General features: G+C 56.3%; 1 protein-coding gene across 20 annotated transcripts in view; it reads right to left on the bottom strand.

Annotated features, from left to right (window-relative positions):
- The window catches only part of PLEKHA6 (pleckstrin homology domain containing A6), a 143,841-nt gene that overhangs the window by 29,537 nt on the left and 90,565 nt on the right, over positions 1-23,739 (bottom strand). For 12 of the 20 annotated variants that reach the window (XR_012897848.2, XM_075910155.2, XM_075910157.2 and 9 more), the window contains 12 exons: positions 22,814-22,894; positions 22,062-22,176; positions 20,895-20,999; positions 20,287-20,359; positions 17,961-18,061; positions 10,732-10,907; positions 9,855-10,337; positions 8,370-8,880; positions 7,076-7,162; positions 5,270-5,323; positions 4,988-5,077; positions 925-1,005 (listed from right to left, as the gene is read on the bottom strand). Coding sequence is in view for 19 of the 20 variants with exons in the window: in XM_075910155.2 (XP_075766270.2) it covers positions 925-1,005; positions 4,988-5,077; positions 5,270-5,323; positions 7,076-7,162; positions 8,370-8,880; positions 9,855-10,337; positions 10,732-10,907; positions 17,961-18,061; positions 20,287-20,359; positions 20,895-20,999; positions 22,062-22,176; positions 22,814-22,894 (1,957 nt within the window). In the remaining variant the exon portion in view is untranslated. The remainder of the gene's footprint in view (positions 1-924; positions 1,006-4,987; positions 5,078-5,269; positions 5,324-7,075; positions 7,163-8,369; positions 8,881-9,854; positions 10,338-10,731; positions 10,908-17,960; positions 18,062-20,286; positions 20,360-20,894; positions 21,000-22,061; positions 22,177-22,813; positions 22,895-23,739) is intronic. The other 8 variants (XM_089773694.1, XM_089773695.1, XM_075910154.2 and 5 more) reach the window with 7 other exon arrangements.

The following is a 23,739-nucleotide window of genomic DNA, read 5'->3' as shown; positions in this document are numbered from 1 at the left end:
TGGAAGCACTAGGGAGTGTTTAGCTCGAATTACTTGGGGAGTTATTTCAAAATAGCGGCACCAGCGCGTCCACACTATGGCTATTTCAAAATAACTCTTTTGGAATTAGCGTTACTCCAGATGAAAAGCAGGAGGACAAATTTCGAATTAAGCAGCCTGTTCTTTGGAAAGTATGGACTTGGTCGTGTGGACGCTCTGCTTATAAATTCAACCTAAGGGGGGTTATTTCAAAATAAAGCCCTAGCGTAGACCACACTCAATGTGTGACATCCCCCCTGTCGCGTCTCAGAGAGGATATGAGCCTATTCCTGATCCTCCAGCTCCAAGAACAGAGAACTGTGCTTTGGAGAGGAAGACCCCAGACTATAATTATCTGTCTTACTGTTGTACACAGGAGCCCCTGTGATGGTCTAGGATTCCGCTGTGCTAGGTGCTGTACAAACAGAACAAAAAAGACAGTGCCTGGCCCAAAGTCATAACCTGCTGCTGTCCAACAGTGCTGGGGTCTTTGACTAATTTATCCTCATTGACATGTGAAGAAGTCATCACTCCATTTTACAGATGGGAACTGCCAGGCAGAGAGAGGGCAAGTGTCTCTCCCAAGGTTGCCCAGGGAGTTAGTGGGAAGGGGGGGGGGATTCGAACTCAGAACTTTCTACGTCCCACCAGAAGTGCAGCCTTTCATGGCAATGTGCAGTGAGATTTGGGGATGGCTTATGGATTTTCCAGGGAAGCGAAGATGGAGCCGCGGGGTTCCCCAAGGAGTGTCTCATCGCTGATGGGTGAGGCGTGGCAATGGGCGGAGATGTGGGGTGGCACGCTCCCAAATGAGCTGCGTGTGTGGGAGGTGGCTGGACGATGGGTCTGCCATGCAAAAGCAGCTGGAATGGGACAGTCCATGGCAGAGCTGCGGTGAGTTCTTACTTGCATGTACAGCTGGGCCCTAGGGGAGGAGTTCTCCACCATTCTGTTCACCATACTGATCAAAGTTTCGCTCTCACTCATCTGCGGCAGACAAGGAAGGAAATTTCAGACGTCAGCACAGACACGGACGCTCCCTCGGGTCCAGCAGGAACCTTCCTGACAGTCCGGGGCGATCTTCGGCATCGGTGAGGGAGGCTTTGGACAGGGCGCCGTGGGCCTCACGCTGTAAGGGACTGAGTGCCGCCGACTCTTCTCAAACAGGACAGCACTGGAGGTGCTCAGTCCCTTGCCAGGTTGGCACACCTGGGCCACCGCTGCCCAGTTTATATCCAATTAACTCCACTCTGTGTCTCGTCACCTACCGAAGTTCTGGCCACACGGAGAAAACATTTACGGGTCAGACATGAGCTGATCTCAAAGGTCACCCCGCTATCCAGAGAGAAGCAAGCCTACCACCGAGGTCCATGGCTACAAAGCACGGCCAGAGTCCTCAGGGACAAACCAAGAGCTCATGTCCCATGGGATCACTAAAATTCCCCTGCTTCCCACAAAGTGCTGAGAACACGGCTGATCTGCTCTGCAAAGATAGGAGGCCACAGGGGTATTTTCTTCCCCACTCTCTTAATGCCTCCTGTGACTGCACGTGACATCTGGGTCTCCAACTCTTCCCTGCACCGTGGGAAGAAGACAGACTCCCTAAGGTCCTTAGCAGAGATGGGGCCCAGGGACTGACTCTCCAAGATCCTTGAGCTAAGGAAGAAGCCAGAGTTCTCTCTTTGCTGCTGGGACACATCACGCATCAGCCCCTGGCTCTAGCTCCCCAGATCAGAATTGGTCTCTTTGTTCCCATTAACGTCCACACTACTGCAATGGTATTATTGCCATACTGGAGCGGCTGGACAGGGTTATAACGCCCTTGAACAATGGGCAATCATTGCGGGGGTCTCTTCGTAAGGGAATGACCACACCTGCCACTGATTCCACCCCCCCATGGCTCACTGTATGTGGCCTGCCTGGGGGCAAGCTGTTAAGCCATCAGTAGGTTGGGTGGCCTTGCAGAAAGACGCCCTCAGAGTCGGAGTCTGCTTTACACTGCCATGTCTGCTATGCCTCACATGCCTTGAACGGATGTAGACTAGACCATCCCGCCACATGGAACCAGCTCTGTCACCACCACAAACGGACTGAATCTCAGAGCGAGATCCCAAGCCTGGAAATACTCAGGAGCAGCTGAAAGGAACTTTCAGCCCCAAATTCGGCATGCGGACCTTCAAGAGAGTTGTATCTGGGAAGCAAATGCCTTTAGAGCCTACACATTCCTTTGTATTTATTTTTGTAAAGAGAAAGGCAGCACCAGCCTTAGTTGAGAAATAAAAAGAGACACAAAGACACTGTTTTGGCAAGACCCTACATTTTAAAAACAGGTTCTAATGTGCATATGAATAAATAAATAAATACTAGCCCCCAAATCCTAGAGCTGGAAGAGACCTCAGGAGGTCATCAAGTCCAGCCCCCTGTGCAAGGCAGGACCAATCCCAACTAAATCAACCCGGCCAGACCTTTGTCAAGCTGAGACATGATGCTTGCAATACCCAGATAGGATAGATCTTGAAAGTGGCCACTGAACAGAATAAAAGGAAGCAAAACCACATACACCCGATTCTTTAAAAAGACATTCCTACAGTTCTCTGTAACAACCCGAAGGGAAACTTAAAATTGAAATCTCTAATCTTACTGGCTTCCCCCCTCTGTAAGATGAGGATAACCTGGTTTGTTATTGCAGGGCTGTGTACATTACAGTACTTGGTTGCAAGTGACCAAAAGTTTGTCAAACTCCAATTTGCAAGTGTAGTGTTTCACCCGCCAGTTTGTGACGGTCGCACCCTGTAAGTATGTACTGCACAAACCAGGTTCTTAGTGTAGGGTTGGCCATTAGTGCTTGACTACTGAGAACTGTTTTCTTTTTTAAATTATAAATAGCATTTTTGGGGTGGTGGTGAAGGAGTGGGATCTGCATGCAAACCACAGTTAAATGGACTTGCCAACAACCCAATGCCGCAATTAAGAGTTCTGATTGTGCACCAAAAAATCTTGCTTTTGTCCCTTTCCTTTCATGCTTTACTAGTAGCACACAAGGGGGAGGCCAGTTTAGCACGCAAAGGGTCCGATCCTTGATTGGAGTCACTGGGCATAGCTGTCCGGAAGCCAATGGCATTGCGTCAGTGTACACCAGCTGGGGCTCTCCTCTAAGATGTTCCATTCCAGCTTCCCAGACAAACAGGGAATGAGAACAGAAAGAAGCAAACAGCGCTTTAAAGGGATACTTGGCGTGACTGTCAGTGGGTCTCTCCAAAGGTCAGCAGGGAGAGAGGAGACAGAAAGCCTTTGAGGGAGCGTGTTCAAAGAGTTGAGAAGGGAAACCCTGCTGAGGATGGCTGTGAAATAATCGGGAGAGCTTTTTATTTCACCGACTTCTCCTCGCTCAGCTCTGGCTCTGCTCCAAGCCGGAGAGAAACACCTCGGTGAGTCTTCTACTGATGGGCATCGATGGACTCTGAAAACTCAGGAAATTGGCTCGGGAGCAGCTTCCCTACTGAAACACAGACTTCTGCTGTACTACGGCGCTGGCCTGGGGCATTTCTTTTTCCTCCCCTTTTCACCTCTGCAATTTTCATCCCAAGGCTCCTGGCCAGGTTCCCCAAACCGCTTTCCCCTCCCTCAAGTTTATAACCTGCCTCCAACACACCCTCCGGTGTTTGGCTCAGGTCTAGGATGAGGGATGCGTGTCCGGGTTGGTTCGTGGGTGAGAAGAAGCTGATGCTTCTCCAAGTCCCGCATCAAGTCTCTCGCCTCAGAGAGGAAACTGATGTTGATGCTACTGAATTTGTTAACAGTGGGCTCCAATTTCTGCCCCTTTTCACCAGTGCACGAAGGGGAGCCTGCCCGCACAGGCCCACAGACTCACACGCCTGCACCCAGCCGCGTGGCCATGCTGGCTGGATCTTTGTAAACCTTCGCAGTCTGCTCCTACCCTGGACAGAACAGGAGCCCTGATGCTATTCCCAGCCGCTTGGGGAGAGACACTAAGGACTCCAAGCACCACCTCACATGGCTTCCCCCACCCCTCCTCAGAGCAGAAGTCTCAGCACCGAGGTTGAAATGGGCTAAAAGCCCCTTTCCTCCGGACGCTCTCCCGTGACATCATAGCAAAGGTCTGTCGGCAGGGACAGCCCAGCACTGTCCAGACTGTCCCTATGCTGTGGGCAGGGTGGGCACATTCTCCCAGGCGGTTAGTCCAGAACGCTTCACAAGTGCCCAAATCAGCAGGACTCGGGGCCTGGCTGTGCCTTCCTGAAGCTCTGGTGCCCCAAAACAGCCTGCTGCCCCATTCCGGAAATCTACCTGCCTCCCACCCGCACTCAGACCCAGCGTAAGGAGGTGCTCAGCTCCCGGGGACGTGTCTGACCCACGTTCTATGAGAGTGGGTAGACAAACTGAGGGCCAGTGTCTGCTTCCCTTCAATAGTGCCGTGGGGGGTTGGAATCTGGTCCCACATTAGCAATCCCCGTGCTGCCTGGCTGCCGGATTTTGCCCTCACTTACGCTGGTGCAAATCAGGAGTGAATCAGAGCCGTTACACTAGTGGCACGTGGGTGTGAGAGGAGGATCCGGGCCCCAGACTGATAAAATTTACATTCACACGTACACAGTGGCGTGGGAACATTTTTAAAAGTGGAAGTGCTGAGCCCCCCCAACCCCTGTTCACGCTCACCCCCAGCTGAGGCCAATAGCAAAGGCCCCCAGTGTGCAGGGCTCGAACCGTGACCGCAGCACATGGGGCTGGCAGCAGAGCCCCCAGCACATGAGGCCTGCAGCTGGGATCCCAGGCACTAGGCCAGAATCTCATGGGTGCTAGAGCCCCCCTGCTCCCTAGTTCCCGTGCCTGTGTATATACACCCATTTCTGAGCTGCCGTTCTCCTCCCACTCACACCAGCCAGTCTCCACTGGCTAGACCTGAGTCACTCCTGATTCACACCGGCATGAATCCCAGTGGAATACACACATCATTCATTGCACTGCTGGCTCGGCTGCGGCCCTTCGCAGCATCACGTGACGCACAGACGGCATTTGTCCAGTCAGGTGATGGGCGACCCTGCAGAAGGGAAGAATGGAGGAAGCAAACCAAGGATGGCTGATGCAGCGGTGATGCCCCGAAAGGCTGCAGAATGGATGTTGAGGGGAGGGGCAGGGAGTGACCGGGTACTGAAGGCAGAGCGGGGATGGGGCAGTGGCGGAGGCAGGCGGGGACATGAGCAGCGTGACGTTCGCGGCCAGCTCTGCCTACCTGCTGGTCCAAATATTCTAGGTTTCTTTGCAACTGAAGATCTAAAAGTTCATCCTATCAGGAGCCCACAGCCATGCGGCAAAAATGGAAACACAAAGAAGAAGCAAAGCGGTTAGGTGAGGCTGCGGGAGGGCAAAGCGCTCTCAGGTGGGGAGGCCGAATCCCGCCTCCGGCACGGCGGATCCGAAAGCAGGACTGGTGGGATGCGCTCAGTGGCCTTTCCAGCATCTCTTCTAGGCACCTGCTGGGAGCTCCCTCTCAGCCAGTGCCCCCCCCATTCCTTCTAGCGCCTCCCACTGGGCCCGGCTGGGACTGCAGTGAATGAGAACTCCCTCACAGCCAGTGCCCCCCCATTCCTTCTAGCGCCTCCCACTGGGCCCGGCTGGGACTGCAGTGAATGAGAACTCCCTCACAGCCAGTGCCCCCCCATTCCTTCTAGCGCCTCCCACTGGGCCCGGCTGGGACTGCAGTGAATGAGAACTCCCTCACAGCCAGTGCTCCTTCCCCATTCTCCTATCTCCTCCCAGCAAGCTGGGGACAAAGCAGCTAGGAACTCCCCAACATCCAGCTTTCCATCCCCAAACCTCACCCCACCCCTAAGAGAGGCTGGGGGTGGCATAGCTAGGAGATGCTGGGTCTGCAGTTGCTGGGAGCTTCCACATAACTCAGGCTCCTGTATCACTGCCTTTGGTGGCCAAGCGGCCAGAGAGGACATAGCTAGCAGCTCCGCTAACTACTGCCCCTTAGGCCCCCGCATTGGAAGTGGGGAATGGGGCTTTTTGCTGTGGTTCCTGGATCCGCATCAGGACTCCGGCCACACCTTTCCTGCTCCACTGCAGGCACACCCCAATCAAAAGGAAACCCTGTGAGCAGAGCTAGGCGACAAGGCAAGACAGGGAGGGGAAGAAGCTGCGTGCAGTGGGGGTGCAGCTTAAGCCCAGTTCACGCGGCCATGAAATCTCGTCTGTCAACCCCCTGCTCTTCCAGGCGCCTGATCAGCTCAGAGCGGTTAAGACCCAGGGTGGAGGGACCAGCCCAGTCACATGGATTCTGGCTGCTACCCCCAGATCCATTAAAATACCCAAATCAAAAGGAAAAGCTGCGGCTGGCTGGGAACAGAAAAGCAGCTATTGGAAAGCAACAGAAAGAGGAAATGGAGGGCTCCGTCCGTCCTTCACGTCCACCCTCCCTCCCACTGCCCTGGCTGGAGATCATACCACTGGGTGGTAGGATGCAGCGGGCGCTGGGCTCGCCAACCACCTATGCACTCCCATTGCTCCTCAGAGTGATGCAGCAGGGTAGGCGCGTACCCCCGGGGAACACACCCCAACTTCCACACCCTCCGCTCCACAGCGGGGAGGCCACACTGCAGCGGGAAGCGTGGTGCACTGGGGAAAGGTGGGAGTCTTTCCCTTTGGGGTTCACCGGGCCAAGCCCCAAACGACACCCCCCCAGATCGTGCGCCCCCTCTGGATCTTCGCCAAGGACTCCGAGCACACTGGTGTCCTCATTGGGTCTTCACAAATGGACGTACCACCGCCTCCCAGCTACACCCCCTGCGTGCTCAGGGCAGCTGGGCTCCCAGCGTGTCTGACGCAAGGAACAGACAGGAGCGGGATGTGCACCCCAGCTGCCAGGCATGCCTGAGCGCACACAGGAAGCTCTCGGCTGCAGGCACCACGCCAGCAAAGAAGGCATCTCAGTATCACTTCCTTCCTCCCTGACTCCAGCCACTCCTGCTGGCTGGAAACCAGCTTGGGAGAGAGACGGTCAACAGCCACACGCCCGGACACTGACAGCACGTACCATTTTGTCGTGGACGGTAGGGGACGCTGGGTAGTTGTAGGGATACATTCCTGCCGGGACGGGTCTCCTGTCACCCAGATAATCATACTGAGAAGAGAGAAGAGATACCCCCCGCCCAGGCACATGAAATGTTAATACCCCTCCAGGAACTGACCGCGGCGGCTCACCCATTGCCGTGGGATCTCAGGGCGCTTTCCGCAGTGTAACGACGCCCGTCCTAGGGAGGGGGCGCCAAGGCAGCGAGTTTGCTCACCCACGGAGCCCGAGGTGGAACCCGACTCCCAGCTGTTTGCCTTATCGACAGCCCCACCGGGCCATGGGGGGAGATTTCCAAGGGGGTTTTGGCTAAAAGTGGGTTCAGAGGCAGACTCCAGTTTCCCTACCATTCAGGGGGTTTGGCTGCAGGTTTTGGGGCGGGTCTGTCTCCACACCGAGATCCCTGCCCTGATTGTCAAGAGACTCTCAGAAAAGGCTCCTTAAGCCTCTCATGCAGGGGTGGGGAACTGGTTTTTGGGTGGGGGGACCACTGAGCCACAGAAAAATCAGCCGGGGGCTGCACACAAGTGAGAAGGGAAAAAAACTCCACAACAACCGTCACTGAGGTAGCTTCAGCTGAGAAGGGGAAAGACTCCCCACATTCCCCTCACGCACTAGAGCCTAAGGGGGCCCAGGCTAGTAGATTTGTGTGCTCCAGCCCTGAGGTGGGGTGGGGCTGGAGCGCCAACACAGGCTCCCCAGTGCTGGGGGGGAGCCCTGAGCCTCGAGGGCCGGATCCAGGCAAGCCGGGGCCCGCATCCAACCCTCAGGCCTTAGGTTCCCCATCCCTGCTCTAATGGCTCAGAGAACAAATGCCCATAAGAGCATTAGCATCCCTCCAGCCTGTATCCCTGCCCTGGCGCGCTGACACACGCCTGCCCTCTTAGCTCAGCTTACTAGGAGCTGCAGGAAGGACACGGACACAGACCACTTGCGGGGTAGCCTCTCAGGGAAGCAGAGGAGGTTGGGGGTGGAGCAGGTGGAAGCTCTGAAGGCCAGCACTCCTTCCAAGGACATCTGGGGCAAGCAGAGTCAGCCCGGCGGGGAACTAACACCCCCACCACCACCAGGCACAGTGCCAGGGAGTGCAAGCTGAGTTTGCCATCCTGGTCTCCAGCCTCCTGCTATTCCCGTCCTGGGCTCCCCCCAGTCCAGTTCCGCCAGTGCCCCTCAATCCCAATTTGCACCCCCCTTGCTACTCCACTAAAGAAGGGCAGGCAGCCCTGGATTCGAGGAGGGAGGCAACGCTGGCATTTACCTTTGGGGAACTGACCGAGCGCCTCATCATGTAGGCTGCGGGGTCCGCATAGATCTCCTCGCTCCTGGGGGGCACCTTCTCGAAGCGGGAGCTGGGCGACCTGACCGGCGAGTACATCCTCGCCCTGCTGTAGGTGCCCTGGCTGGGCGAACGGGGCACCGACCTGGAGCGGGGCTGGAGGGACATCCTCCGTAGGGAGTCCGAGGCGGCATCCACCTCGTCGTAATACACGGGCTGCCGGCCGGGGCCGGGGATCCAGACGGGGACGTCCTGCCGGCCGTAACCCGGCTGCTCCTTCCACTCGCGCAGCTGGTAGGAGCCTCCGTTGCGGAAGGAGTGGCGCTTGTCCTCCGCGGTCCACTGCGGGCTCACCCGCTCGTAGGCGGGCATGGAGCAGATACTGTCGGGGCGCACGCCGGGTGGGTAGTACTGGTAATCCTCAGGGTATTGGGGCGAGTAAGGAGCGTAGTAGTCGGGGACCCGGCGAGACATTGGGAAAAACCTGGTGGGGCTACAGCACCCCCGAGGAAGGAAGAGAGAGAGAATTGTAAAACTGGGCCCTCAGCTCCATCTGGCTCTGCAGCCCTTCCCTAGAGGAAAGCCACAGTCTAAGGCATGCGCCGACAGACCAGTGCCCACCCCCTCGCCCCCGTCTGCTAGGAGGGCAGATTCTGGGAGGGATCCAGCAGAGCAGCATCCCCTGCCAATGATGGGGCAGCCCTGGAGGGCAATCTCCTAGCACTCAGACACTGGGCAGCCCCCACTGTGCCAAGAGCTGGGGCCCACGCAGCTGCCTCAGGAAGCGAACCGGAGCACAACCCCCTGACAGGCTGCAGCGGTGAATTAGGCTGCATGGTCACTTCTCCACCTAGCCCGGCGATGGGCAACCGAGGCTAGTGAGGGGGCCGCACGAGGGGCCTCCTTTCTCTCAGCGGGCTGCAAGGTTGTCCTAACCAAGACGCTCTCCCAGGACAGGGCTGTGTTGCGAACAGCGCTGGCCTAGCTAGAATCGGCGGGTGGTGCCGGTTGAACCGTGGCCGCGCTGTGATTGGCTGTAGAGGGAGCGCCCGGCTCTCTCAGACCGTTTTCGTAATAACGGTCAGGAAAAACCACACGGACGGAAACCCGCGGAGTCTCACCACCCTGCGTGTGGGCAACGGCAAACAAAATGCCTCACGGGCCACACGCTGAACCCGGACGGGCCGCAGGTAGCCCACGGGCTATAGGCTGCCCACCCTTTGCTTGTGCTGCTGCTCCCCACCCATCAAACTCCACCCTGGTGCTGGCCGGCCTATTGGTTGGCGTGGCCCAGCGGCACATGGTTTAGGTTCGGTGCTGGCACTGGGGCACCGCTGGTGGGAAGGTTTCCTGGAGGGGGAACACTCCCCGCTCAGCCAGGCCAAGAGGGAATGTTGTCTAGACAGGGAGAAGAGCGCTCTTTCCCTCATGGTAGCCCCAGCAGCCCTCACCACACCGTCCGCTCACCTCCTCAGCTCCTCCGGCGGGGCAGCCCCACGGCGCAGGTTCACCCACTGCTGCAGCTGCGTCATGGAGCTCTTCCTCTGGGCGATCTTCTCCGGGTTGGTGCGGGGCACAAAGCCCCGCCGGTGCACCGTGTGCTCCCCGTCCTGCGGTGGGTAGGCGGTGCTGCCAGGGCGGCTGGGGGACGAGTATTGCCAGCCGTTGGGTTGTGTGGACCTCTCCACCCCCCGGGAGGCTTCCGGGTAAGGGCTGCCAGGCTCAGAGGGCATCTCCTGGCCCACGATGCCGTTGGCTTTCACCAGGGGTTCCTTCTTGCCGTCGATCCTCTCCAGCTTCCTCTCCATCTTCTCTGAACCGCGTCCGTCTCCCTCCCCTCTGGTCTTGGCTTCCAGGTCCGCTTTGGGGGGCTCCCGCGGGGTGATGGTCCGGTGGTGGTGGTGGTGCTGCTTGCTGGGGGGGATGTTCTCAGAGTCCGTCTTCTCGCGCCTGCCAGGCATAGAAGCGCCGCGTGTTACTCCCGCTGGACAGCAGCTCTGTGCCCTCATCATCCCAGGACAGCAGGGCTGAGCCAGGCCCTGTCCTCTAATGGGGTCCCCCTGCAGGGGATGGTTACTGACCTTCTTGGACCTGATGCTCCCCCAAATTGTGGCCAACACAACAAGTTCCCGAGGACTTCTGTTTTCTAGCCACGGCCCCTCCCAGCCCCTGTGGCTCATGGCCGCTTTCCCTCATGTCCAAAGGGACCCCAAGTTATCTAGCAACTGTGCCCCCAAGTTAACCGCCATTGTGTCCCCCCCCACCACACCCCTAGTTGGAACTAGGACCTTGCAGTTCTCCAAAGAGGCCCCTCAAGTCACAACCACTGCTGTACGGTGCTGACCTCTGGGTGGGTGGGATCTGTACCCGGGCAGCCTCGCCCATGGCTTGGATCCAGGACTCCTGCTCGTCGGTGTTCTCGGCGCTGAAGAAGTAGGTCCGGATGCCGGCGTGCTCAGCCTGGGGAGAGAGGGACTGCGTGTGACGCCCCAGCGCCTCCTCCACCCAGCACACGGTCACCTGCAGGGAGGGAGAGAAGCGAGAAGTCCGTCGTCAGGCCTCCTTGGTTCACGTGCACCTGGAGGCAGACGGGAAGCCGCGCCTGCCCCCCCGCAGCGCCAGCTCCACTGCATGCATCGCCACAGGCTCAGAGAGCTGGAGGAAGGCCCACCCAACTGTGAGGTCCAGCCCCTGTGCCAGGCAGGTGAAAAGGACCCCGTGCCGCAATAGCATTTCGGGAGAGGCCAGATATGGGTTACATGCTGTCGCCAGGGGCCTCCTCCCAGCCCCTTTGAGGGAGACACACAGAGCGCATGCAAGACTCTGTTGCTGACTCAGGGAGACCCATCTCCAGCGACGCGCAGGATTGAGAGCGGTTCCGACGAGCGGCATCTTAGCCCAAGCTCTCCCCATAGCAGGGATGGGAAAGGTTAGCTGCCTCCCCGGCTAGCCAGCAAACTGCATCCTCAATGGGTGAGGCTTACCAGTTCCGGTTAACTAGTAACTGGTGGGAGCTGGAGCAGAATGGACCCCTCCGGCATGCAGCCCTTGTTAAAAATGAAATAGGATAGCTCTCTGCAGGAAAGATCCCAAGCAGGACAGCTAGTGCGCTGCAGGGCTCGGGGCAGTCAGTGCACAATCGTGGAGCACGGATTTCATGAGCATTTAGAACTCTGACCAGGCATAGTGAAAAGAGCAGTTTGGGCACTTCTGGCTCAGACCAGGGGCAAGAGTGGAGAGAGAAACTCCCCTCCCTACTCTCCTGATCCCATCTGAAGGTTGGGCTTCAGCTGCAGACTCGGCTAACGGTTCCAGCCAGGGCTGGGTTTGGCCATCTGCACACCACTAAGCACCACTCCCATGTACTCCCTGACACTGCTAGTGATCACAGCATCCAGATGAAGGCTCTGCCCTGGAGCATTCCTAAACGGGAGGAAGATGTCCCACCAGGCATGGATTTATCCAAACTCCTCCAGCTCACAACGGCAGCTCCAGACAGGCCTGTCTCAAAACCTCCCGCATGTGACCAGCTGGCCAGCCAGGGAACTCAGAATCAGGAAGTGGCAGGATGCTCCACTGAGCCACACCCCAGACCCAAATGCTCTTTGCAAATCTGGATGCAAATCTTGCAGGTTGGCTGCTAGTGTCAGCGCAGGTCCCTTCGGAGGGTCCGAGCTGTACACAGGAATCACCCGGCAGCAGCACGATCCGAACAGAGCTGGTCAAAATGTTCTCGCTGGGTGTGAGGTTGATGAAAACCAGCTTTTCGAATCAAACCAATTTGAGGGGAGAAATTTACATTTGGGTCCATATCCTCTGGCTTTTTGACCAAAAAGTACACATTCTCCGAGATTCTTTTGGTTCTCTGGTTCCCCCCTCTTTTCTCCTCCCTTCCTTTTCCTTCCCACGGACCCCAAAGGCTGAAAACCAAGTTTTTGATGCTTGTTTTGCCAAAAACACCAACAAAATCCACCAAAACAGAATGTTCTTCCTTGTGTTCTAATCCTCTCCCCTCCTAGGGAATATGTAGCATTTTTGACCGGCTGCTGTTACTAGTCAAGGGCCCAGCCTCATTGGAACCTTTCCTGACCGACCCATACAAACCTCAATCTTTCCACCACGTTCTACACACAAGGACAGTCTAAGCATGCAATCGGCAAGGGAGAGGCATCAGCCCCCGTGATTCGTTCCCCTTCAGGCAGGGGTGGATAAGGCATGCGGGACAGTCTATGACTGGCCATATCCATGCATTTGGAAATGGAAGGAGCATACTACCTATTTGGTGGCCGTGTGCTGGCTTTGCAGACGGGCACTTGGAAGAAAACTCCTCTCCAGGGGGGAGATCCTCACGTGGAAGAAAGGAGGAAACACAGAGAACAGGTCAAACCACGCCCAGCAGGGAATTCAAAAGAGAGATGCACCGGGCAGGCAGCACTGTCACCAAAGAGGGGCAGCTGGGGGATAGCTGAGAAGATGCTCAGGGCTGGTGAGCCCAAAATTAGAGGATGTAGCTCTTGCCTGTTTCACAGCCTCCTGCCAGGCCTGGTCCAGCATTCTGGGCAGGTACAGACGGCTGGAGCAGGCCCGCAGGAGTCAGAAATCAGTTCTGTCTCACATGGCCCCCATGCGAGGACAGGTTAATATCATCTCTAGTTTGCAAGCAAGACACAGTGGAGTCAACCAGGACTGCTCCCCCCCCCCCCCCCCGTTTGTTCCAGCCGAGTGCAAGGCTGGTGTGAACATGACTAAATAAGGCATCTCCTCATGCGGACTCAGGTGGTATGTTTTATGGCCACTCTGCACAGGGCAGGTGCTACCCCTCCACTACTCTGCCAACATGACCCAGCCCTGACTCGAGATGAACTGTAGAGGAGGGTAGAGTGCAGGGAGCGCTCTGACATATTCCTTCTGGGGCCCCTCTGATCAGGCCACCCACCCGAGAGTCAATTAATACCATCTGTCTCAGACAGATACTGGTCCATCGAGTCCGGGAATGGGACCCACCAAATCTTTCCCTGTGGGGAAACACAGAACAGCCATCAGATGGGGACTCTAGAGATGGCAGGCTCTTTGGCATACACCTAAGCACTGACTTTGACAGGATTCAAACCTACAAATGAAGGTTCAGGTAAAACCACTACTCAACTTCTGAGCCTCATTGATGGCTATTAGACAGCAGGTATAAAACCAGAAAAAGGGAGCATTTCTTCACATAGCGCACAGTCAATCTGTGGAACTCCTTGCCAGAGGATGTTGTGAAGACCAGGACTTTAACAGGATTCAAAAAAAAAGAGCTAGATTAATTTATGGAGGTTAGGTCCATCAATGGCTATCAGCCAGGATGGACAGGAACCGTGTCCTTCGCCGCTGTTTGTCAGAAGCTGGGAACGGGTGACAGGGAAGGGATCACTTGACGATTCCCTGTTCTTGTCACTTCCTCTGGGGCACCTGGCATGGTCCACTGTTGGGAGACGGGACACTGGGCTAGATGGACCTTTACTCTGACCCTGTAAGGCCATCCTTATGGCTTATTCCACTCTCTTTTCCCCATTACTGCTAATCAGGATGAATCCCTGAATACTAGAGATGGGTCAGAACCACCATGCAGGATCCAGGGTGCCTCTGAATTTTGGGAAAATTTAGAAACAGATTCAAGTTCCATGGCTCAGAGTCACTGGTAGAAGGGAACATCACAGAGACGCTTTCTCCTTTATCATTCCCAGGGAGGGCTATCTATTTACCTGTCCAGTGCATTTCTAAGGCAACTCTCCTTCTACTCTTAAAGCCCTGTCCAGAATTCAGAAATATTGGTGTCCACAAGAAAAATGGTTCTTTGTGCAAGACTGGCTGGGAAAATGTCCATTTGCTCCAATGGCAATTTTGAAACATTTTTGGTTTTAGCTCAATTTATTCCCTAAAAACTTCCAGTTTTTTTTTTTTTAACGAAAAACAAAACAAAAAGATGCTCTAGCTTTTTGGGGAGAGGGACAAAACGGTTTTCAGTACAAATTTAAAATAAACTTGTCGGGCAAAAAAAGGGGGAGGGGACAATAGCTCAGTGGTTTGAGCATTAGCCTGCTAAACCCCAGATTGTGAGTTTAGTCCTAGAGGGGGGGCCATTGAGGGATCTGGGGCAAATCTGTCATGGATGGTACTCGGTCCTGTTGTGAGGGCAGGGGACTGGACTCAAGGTCCCTTCCAGCTCCACGAGATGGTATATCTCCAGATTATAAAATTTCTCTTTTGCAAAAAAAAAAATGGTTTTCCTTTGGGGGCAGGCAGGAGAAAACTGTGTTTGGATGGAAACCTTTCATGCCTCAGCCCTCAGTGGAAAGAGGTACACGAATAGAAGCAGTGAGCAGCATCCACACCTGCACCTAGGATCAGCATGGTCCCTAGCAACTAGAGAAGAACTCCAGTGATGTGCCGAGGGAAATGTGCCCTCAGCGCTGGGATCACCCAACCCCAGATCTTGCCTCACTCCCCCAGAGCCATTGCTGACTCAGGGCCCACGCATGTGCTCATGTCCTATTGGAGTCAACGGGACTGAACATATATTTTGCCCATTTGGCACCTGCCAACCACTGTAGTGCCGCAGAAGCCAAAGGGACCACACAGCATGTGACTGCAAAAATCCAGCTGCCAAGGGCTTGCCATGGAAGCAATCTCTGACCTCCCCCAAACCTGGGTCAGGAAGGAGGCAGCGGAGGAGGGTAGTAAAACAGAAGAAAGCCTTAAATTGCTCACTCACTGCCAGAGGTGGAGTGTGACCAGCATTTTCTCTAACCCGGGCTCCCATTGTTCCCCCTATGGGTGTGAAGGGGTTAACCTGATTGGCATGGAGTTCAGGAAGCACGATCCATTTTTTATTAATGACCCAAATGTTCCCAGGGCTTGCCAACTCATCAAGGTTCTTTCCCTTGCTCTCTTATTTTACTGCCATTAATAGGACACTGTAGTCAGCCTCTGGAAGGCAGAGCAGACCTTTAGCCCTCTGCTGAATGTTGCAAAACACAGTGTGGCGCGGGAGCGACTCTCTGCAAACAATATTCCAGTGATGAGCCCCCCAAAAATGCCTGTGAATAAAACAGCAGCAAGGGGCGGGAGGAGCCCGGTCCCAGGCTAGAGAGAATCAAGGCTCTGTGTGCGTGGCTGCAGTTCTGTCCCCAGCTGGAGGGAATCAAGGCATTCTGTGTGGGCGTGTGTTTTCGGGACTTGTTTCTCTGTGTACGTTTTTGGGCATCAGTGGGTGAGCTGGGCTGTGTTTGAGGGAGAGCTGTGTGTAAACGTGTGCAAAACGTGTTTGCATTCACGCACGTGTGTGTGTATGCGATTGCCCACAATGTGTGTTACGTGCAAGAGTGAAAAAAAAATCCTTTCGGGGGAGTCTGGCCCCTGGCTTGGGTGCAAATTGACATCTGCATTCCTGAACATACTGATTATTAAGTCTAGGTGAGTTCTGAGCCTGGGCTACCATGTGAACAATTGTACTTGTGCATGCACGAGCGTGTGCATGGAACAATAATTGTTCTTGGGGGAATAAAACTCAACAGTGCCTTTTGCCCAGAGCTCTGCAGGAGTTTCACAACTTGTCACTGCTCCTGTGTCCATTGAGCCCCTCAGCACAGAAGTTTGACAAGTAGAAACTAATTACATGCTAAACAATTATTAGCCTGTGTGTGTGCGCCCGCACACGCGCGCACACACACACACACAAGTCTAAACTAGTTAGAAAGGGAGATGGGGGAAGACCCCTGGCACATCGGGGCTTGCACGCAACCTAATTACAGCCGAGGGTTCAATTCTATAGCAACGCTGACTTAGGTATGTTTGTTATTTTTATTAAAACAGGAGACTAATCTCCAACAAGGGAAACGGCTTGGGAAAACCCCGTCATGTCAGCACAGCTACCAGCTAGGAAGGAGAAACCCCCTGCTTTGCCCTGGGTTACACACAGTGATCACCTCTGGCTAGAAGCAGTTCACTCTGTGCAGAGGGCAAACACACAAACCCACGTGGCAGACACAAGGCCCATGCAGTGCTGGCAGTTAGAGGCAGGGTGGCCTAGTTCCTAGACCACCAGAGTAGGCGTGAAGAGACCTGGGTTCTCTTCTTGACTCTGCCACCTGCCTGCAAGATGACCTTGGGCAAGTCACTTCCTGGCTGCGTGCCTCAGTTTCCCCCATTTGCACAAGCGGGATAATGATCCTGGCCTCCTTCGAAGCGTGCTTGCGCGCTATGGGTGTGAAGTGCTCGCGGGTGTTACTTTTGAGCTTGCTCTCTGCATGGGGGTCAATTTCAGTATTAGCAGCAAGACAGCTAAGCACCCTCCGCTCCGTCAGCTCCAATTGACTTCAGTAGATTGGGGCTAAGTCATTGTTTACAGGGAATACTTGAGCAAATAAACTCCGTTCTTTCTGGTCTCCCAAGCAGCCCAGAGCCTTGCAGCTCCCCGGAAGGGTGATCATCCAGCATTCAAGGGCAATGCACTGGAGCTAAGGTGAGGCACGGAGGAGCAGAACTGGTTTAGCATTCGTGGCGGGGAAGGCCTCCGCTCACAACCTGCATGGCCATGAGAGGAATTAGGCCTCCCCCTCCATGAATGCTAAGCCAGTTCTGCTCCTCAGTGCCTAACCTTAGCTCCACCTCATGCGTGCTCCCTCTCTGGAGCCACACACGAGCAGTCCGGAGGGGGGACTTCAAATGCAACAATTGCAGAATCCACCCAGGACTACGGCTCCTCTCCAGGTAGAGGGACAGCTTCAGAGCGGGGACTGCAGCAGGACTCTTCCTACCTCCTGAGCCCCCAATTCATGGGACACCTGGTCTGGACTTTGCTTTCTGGCTAAACATTACTGGACAGGAAACCTAGAGACCCACTTCTCTGCGTCACTCCTCACGGGGGATCCTTCTGAGCAAGGCACGTCGCTCACAACGGGGATGCCATATGCTCCGGCTTGGTGCACATGTGACGGATGACTGAAGGGGCAGGGGAGGTCATGCCCTCGAGGGCTGTGAGAACTGGATGGAGCAAGGTTAGAGGACACAGCGGGAAAACTTTCGCTGCCGTTACCCCCGGGGGGGGTGTACCAAAGATCCCATTTTGCAGCAGCCAACCAAGCCGCTAATGCTGGGCTGTGTGCCTCGGTTTCCCCACCTGCACAACTAGTGCTCAATCTTCCTGTTGGGTCTAGGGATGTGAACAGGCAGCCCACACAGGGCCGGGAGCTGGCAGCCCTGCGTAGGGCCAGAAGCAACCAAGCTGGAGCATCCCCCCTGCTCACCTCCTTTTTAAATTGGTTAACGGCTTAAACGTGACGTTTAACCAGTTAACTCATTCAACAGTTCATCTTTGCTAAGCACCCATAGCTGCTCACACCTTCCCCATGCGCCAGTCACCACAGAAAGCGGCGAGCCCAAGCCAGCAGCCTGCTGAGCGTCGCTGTTACCCGCCGGTGGCGTCTGGCCTCCCCAAGCCGCTACGTTCTTGAAAGGGGAGGCGGCTCTACACACCGCAGCTCCCTTCATGGGAACCGGGCCAAAGGCTCGGCGCCCGCACGGCCACACACTGACCTTAAAGGTGTGTTTCCTGCTGATGTTGTCGGAGGGCTGGACGGCCGCCACCCGGAAGCTGAGGAGAGGGATGCTGCCCAGGATGCTTTCTTCCTTCTCATCTGCACGCACCAAGAAAGGGGAGTTGGACCAAGAGCGGGATGAGGAGGGCTCCCTTTCTGTGGCCGGTTTGGATCTCCAGGGAGTTGGCAAGAGCCGTCTCCTGTTTAAAGGCGGGGGGGGGGGGGGGGGAGAGAGTCTCCTGGGAGCGGCAGCAGCCCAATCAGCTGCGCACGCTGCGTTTGGACTGGAGACAGCCTACCTGTGCGAGCCAGCTCTCGCCCTGCTGCATCTGCTTCCTGTTCCCCCTCCCTCCCCACAAACCTATCAGTCACAGCTCACAATGCAGACTGGTTAATTATTCAGGCCTGCCCTCCAGATGGGCTGCCAGGGATTAGATGGAAAAGGGAAGCTGCAAAGGGTGCAGCACCTGTGACGAGGTGAATCCCTAGAGGGAGGGGGGTTCCAGCCCGGAGGAGGCCGAGGGCGGCTGGTGAGAAGGCTAGGGACAGAGTTAACATATTGTGACGGCGAGTCGGGATTCCCCCTGATCCTGCAGCCCCATGGCAGCAAGAACAGACTCCGCCAGCCCGTAGAATAGAGAGGGTTTATTGCTTCTCCGGGATACAGCACAGCATAGACGTGATGAGGTGTTAGGAGTCAGGGCCAGGACGCCTCAGACCCCTTGGATTAGGGGGTCCATTGTCGCCCCTCAGCCCTCAGCTAAGGCTGTTTCCTTCCTGTCTCCCAGCCAGCAACTGCCCCCTACCCCTAACACTCCCTTCCTTTGTTCCATCCCTTCCCTGAACCAGTTGGACCGGTTCGGTCACTGTCATGGGAGCCCTCAAGGCACCCCCCGCTGGGCAGTGCTTACAGACAGAGGCCAGTAGAGGTCATCCATAGCCCACAGCCCAAGCCTAGCAACCAGCAAGGTACTGACACTATCACACGTATGAATTCGGGACTGGCTTCCATCAGTCCTGTAGAGAACCGGGCTGATATTTTCCTCCCATCCAGGGCGGCTATATGGCACCCGTGCCCCTCAGGCCCCCTTCGTGTCTTGCCACCATTGATAACAGCTCAGGCAGCTGCCCAAAAAGCCAGGATGGCCCTGGGAGGTCCAGACAGAAGGGGGACGGGTTTGTTTGCTGATGTTAATCATTTACGGAGGGATGCTGGGGTTGCAATCTTGAGCAGTCAGGTCTGGGGCATGTCAAGCACTGAGCCTCCCAGAGGGAGAGGCAGGGCTAGCTTCTGGGTCAGGTGAGGAGGGGCACAGCCGCGCCAGTAGGCAGCAGTTGAATTTGTACCAAGCATGAGCCGCTGCCCTGTGCTTCACCAGGTGCCCATGCAACCTTCCTCCCACCTTGGATACTGCCAGAGAAGAGGGTGCAGAAAAACCTAGTGATGCACAGAGGGCAATGATCCTGCTCATCTTTTCCATCCATGTGCGGAATACATTTTGTGTGCACCGAGGCATGTGTGAACGAGCACCGCCAGCTGTGGGCACTCTGCTAATCAGCTGGGCAGCATGTGAATCTCTCCTGAGCGGCCGCACAAGTGCCCAGCTCACAGGGAGCGCGGATGGACGGAGCTAACTTCTGTAACATTCTCCCCGGGAGCACGTTACAGTCGGTCACCAGTGTTCCCTGTAAGTGGAGCACGTGGGTGGCCGCCCTGGAGAGAGTCCAATGCCGTCCAGCTGATTAGCAGAGTTCCACAGCCGGCAGGAGGGGTTTCTACTGGTGGTGCACATCCACACATGCCTCAGTGCACAGAACACATTTTATTCCACACACGAATGGAAAAAATTAGAGGGAACATTGGCGGTCACCCTTGTGCAATCTCTCGCAGGGCCCAAAGTGCTGACCATATGTGACTCCCACTCCACAAGCCCCCCACAACAGCAGACCCTTCCCTTTGAAGAGGAGAATTTGAACTTCCTCCTCTCACTGGCCACATCTCTCCCCCCCTCAGCCACTTGTCCTGCAGGGCTGGGTTTCCTCACCGGCACCTGACTCTGAGATTCCATCCCAGCTGCCCAGCCTGAGTCCTGGGGACCTGCTTTTGCCAGGAATGGAAGTAAGTGGCGGAGGGAGGGGGAGAGAGCGCGTGGGCTAAAACATCATAGAAAGGAGAGCAGCAAGAGGGAGAGAGGGACACCGGTTCCAGCCGTGCCTGACCAGAAACCAACCCTGGTGCGGCTTTGGTGCTGTAGGTGCCCTGGGAGCTGCCCCCTCCGGCTGGGCCCATTGGATGGCTAGTTAGCCCTGGCCCCGCCACATACCTTTGTAATAGAAGAGGCAGCGATCCACCAGCACGAACCAGCGCTTGTTCCACTGCTTCACGCCGGAGCTGGCCTGCAAGAGCGGCAGAAGTGAGAGGGCGCGCCAGAGCCGCCGCGGCGGGCCAAGCAGAGAGCGGGAAACCCAGAGGCAGGGGAGCCAGGGAAGCGGCAATGTCTTGGTGGGGCAGGGAGAGCCCGAGGCTGGGGGCCTGCTCCATGGAAGAGAGGGCACCGGGCAGCACAGAGCCCAGCTGCGCTGCACTGTGGGCGCCGTCATGGGCGGGATTTCCAGGGAAGAGGCGCAGGCCAGATGGGCAGGCACCCTGGGGATGCACAGGAGAGAGGCTGGGACACATGGGGGGTGAGCTGCTCAGCACAGCATCTCGTGTTTGCACATGGGGGGTGGGGGGAGGGAGTCTATTGGGCAGGTGCTGGGAATGGGCACCACAGAGCCACACCTCACGCAGTCCTGCTCATTCCTAGCGTGGCTTGGGGCTGCCGCAGGGCCCCCGGGGAGCCCCGCTCGGCTGCTGCCCAGGGCTCGGCGGACAGAGGACGGAGGCACCGCGAGAGGCGAGGCTCGGGGAGCAGCCCTGGGGAGACGGTACCTGCTTGTAGAGCCAGCCGCTCTTGGTCACGGTAGCGTTAGGGTTCCGCTTCATGGAGTTGGAGCGCTTCCCGAAGGCGATCCCCTTCCGGGAGGGGCGCGAGGCCTTTGGAGAAGGAGAGGGGCGTTGTTCCGAACGCAGTGCAGTACCACTCCTCGGGGAGGGGGCAGCCGCGCTTGGGGCATTTGCTCTCCAGGGAAACTCCCGGGGAATGGTCAGACCCAGCCATGCAGCTCGCTGACAGGGCGGGAGAGCTGCAGCTTCCCTCCCATCGCCCCAGGGGAAATCACTGCCAGTTCGTTACTTTTCCCAGGATCCCCTTCGCTTCCTCCTAGCAGCCAGCTCCCCCCCTTGGCCCGTCTGTCCCCTATGGCCAAACTCATTGCTGCCTTCGCTTTGCGGGTGCCCTGATCTCAGCCAGGGACACCCCCCCGACATCTCAAAGAGCCACAATGGATCAGTATCATTGGCCCGGGGGGGCTGGCAGACTTGCCAGGCTGCTGGGCAAGGTGTGAGAGTGTGTGTGTGTGTGGGGGGGGGGGGGGTCAGCTCCGTGCGCTCAGAAAGGGGTGGGGGTGGGGCAGGCAGCCCTCAGTGCCACCTGGAGCACGCCACACTAGCCCTGCCACCCAGCCTTGCAAGCCACACGGAGCGCGCCCCACATGGTGCTTTGAAGGGCCCAGGGCCCTGGCCATGGCAGTTGGGCCCTTTGGAATCACCAGGCTCCGGGGCAACTGCCCCCCCCCCCCGTTCCCGTCAGCGGGCTTGCATGGGCCCCATTTTACAGAGGGGGCAACTGAGGCACAGAGCAGGGATGCCTCTTGGCTTAGAGCAGGGAGTCTGTGGCAGAGCTGGGAAATGTGCCTAGCTCTCTGACTTCCTGCCCAGTGCCTTAACGCCCCCTCCCTGCTTGAATGTCTTTTGGGCCAGAGGGGCGCTTCTGGCTCTCCAGCAGGTCCAATACATCCGCCTGCCAGACAGCATCGAGCAGGGCAGGTGGGCCTGGCTACCCGCAGCCCATTCAGCAAGAGGAAGGGCCCTTTCAGATGCCCATAACCCATGAGAATGCCAGGCCTAAGGGGCAGCTTACGTCCCACGAGCGAGTGGCCCAGCTGGGAACAGACTCCTGGGCTCCTAGGGTCCCCAGCCAGCGCTCCATGGACCTACCCTGCCACTTGGTCGCTCCGGAGGCCCCTCTGACACCATGCTGTGGTTGGACGATTCGCTGCTGATGGTGGCCGGCCGCTTCCCGCCTGCTTTGCTGGACATCTCCAAGGTTGAGCTGCCATGGGGAAGCAGAAGGGAGGGACAGAAGCTTACTGGAGAGCTCTGCAAGGACAGCTGAGGAATACCGGCCAAGCAGCTGCCCTGTAGGTTTGATGTGCTCACGGCAGGCGCCCGGACGCCAAAGCTCACTGAAGCCAGCCAAGTGGTGGTCCCCTGACTTTCACTAGTGAGGCCTGCACTGTGCACACCCAGACATTCGCATACAGGGCTGGGCAAGCAGGGCCCATGCCCAGGGCACCACAGGCCGAGGGTGTAGGGTAACCAGGCATGGGTGTTGCAAGGCAAAGGGGCTGGAGGGCATGGGGCAGCATGGCAGGACATGCTGGAAGGACACAGCTTGGGAGGAAAGGGTAAGGGGTTGGGATGAAGGGGCCCTGTGCAGAGGTTAGGGGTAAAGGGAGCACTGCACAAGGGTGAAGGAGTTGGGGATCCCACGAGTACCAGGGGAAATGGGTAGTGCTGTGCCCACAAAGGCACCAAAACACAAGGAGCCCCTGCCATGTTATTTGCTCTCAATATTTGCTTGGTCTTATTAGTTCTGTTCCTCCCTGATTCCTTCACCTGGATTGTTTTACCCGCGGACACACACACACACACATGCACGGACGCCGTCAGAAACGCAGCAAACCTACTTCTGTAAGTCAAATCTTGCGTTTTCTTCAGGGATATGTCCAGTCACTGGGTGCAGAAACGTTGTCCGTCTTTCATTGTGGCTGGAAAACACAGAGGGGAATTGGGAGGAATGAAGCGGCTTTGGAGTGAGTTGAGCGACGGGCTCCACGTGTGGGCCGTACGGTTGTTGCGCACCCTTATTTTGCTTTGTGTACCAGGGCGAAGTGCTGGAAATTGCTGCTGTGGGATGTTACGAAGGCAAATAACTGAAGGTTTGACTGTGCTCCACCTTCAGCTTCTGTCTCCCACTGGTCATGAATAAATTTCAACTCACTGAGGGCGGAAACAACAGTTGCAGGGACTCTACATATGTCAAAAATGATCAGCTTTATCAAGCCCCATGCTTCAGGGCATATGCTGGTTACCAGATGGGGTCAGGAAGGATTCCCTTCCTCTACCATAGTGTATGGTTTAGCATTGTGCCAATAGGTACATTTTGAGGGAGTCGCTTTGTACACACACCCCTGAAACTCCCTGCACTGCTCACTGCTAGAGATGGGATACCAGCCTAGACAGACAATGGGTCTCTTCTTGTCCAGCTGTTCTCAGGACTAAGTGCACCTTGGGTAGTTTGAGGTGGAGAGAACCTCTCTGTGCTCTGGGGATTTATACAATTAATTTATGTCTAGGAGATGCAGGAACCTGAAACTCTGGTGGGTTGTGCATGGGAGGGTTGTGCGTGTGATTCCTTTATAACTGCCTCCTTCAGTGTTCCCTATCATCTTTTCCATCCATGTGTGGAATAAATTTTATATGGCTCAGGCATGTGTGAATGTGCACCACCCCAGACACACAAAATCTAGCTGTGGGTGCTGTACTGATCAGCGGGGCGGCACAGGATTCTCTCCTGAGTGGCTGCCCAAGTGCATGGCTTACAAGGAACACT

Source organism: Pelodiscus sinensis, chromosome 27, assembly GCF_052426305.1.
Source record: "Pelodiscus sinensis isolate ZL-2025 chromosome 27, ASM5242630v1, whole genome shotgun sequence".
NCBI lineage: Eukaryota > Metazoa > Chordata > Testudines > Trionychidae > Pelodiscus > Pelodiscus sinensis.
The sequence above is the reverse complement of the archived record's forward strand: the minus strand, read 5'-3'. Positions and strand labels throughout refer to the sequence as shown.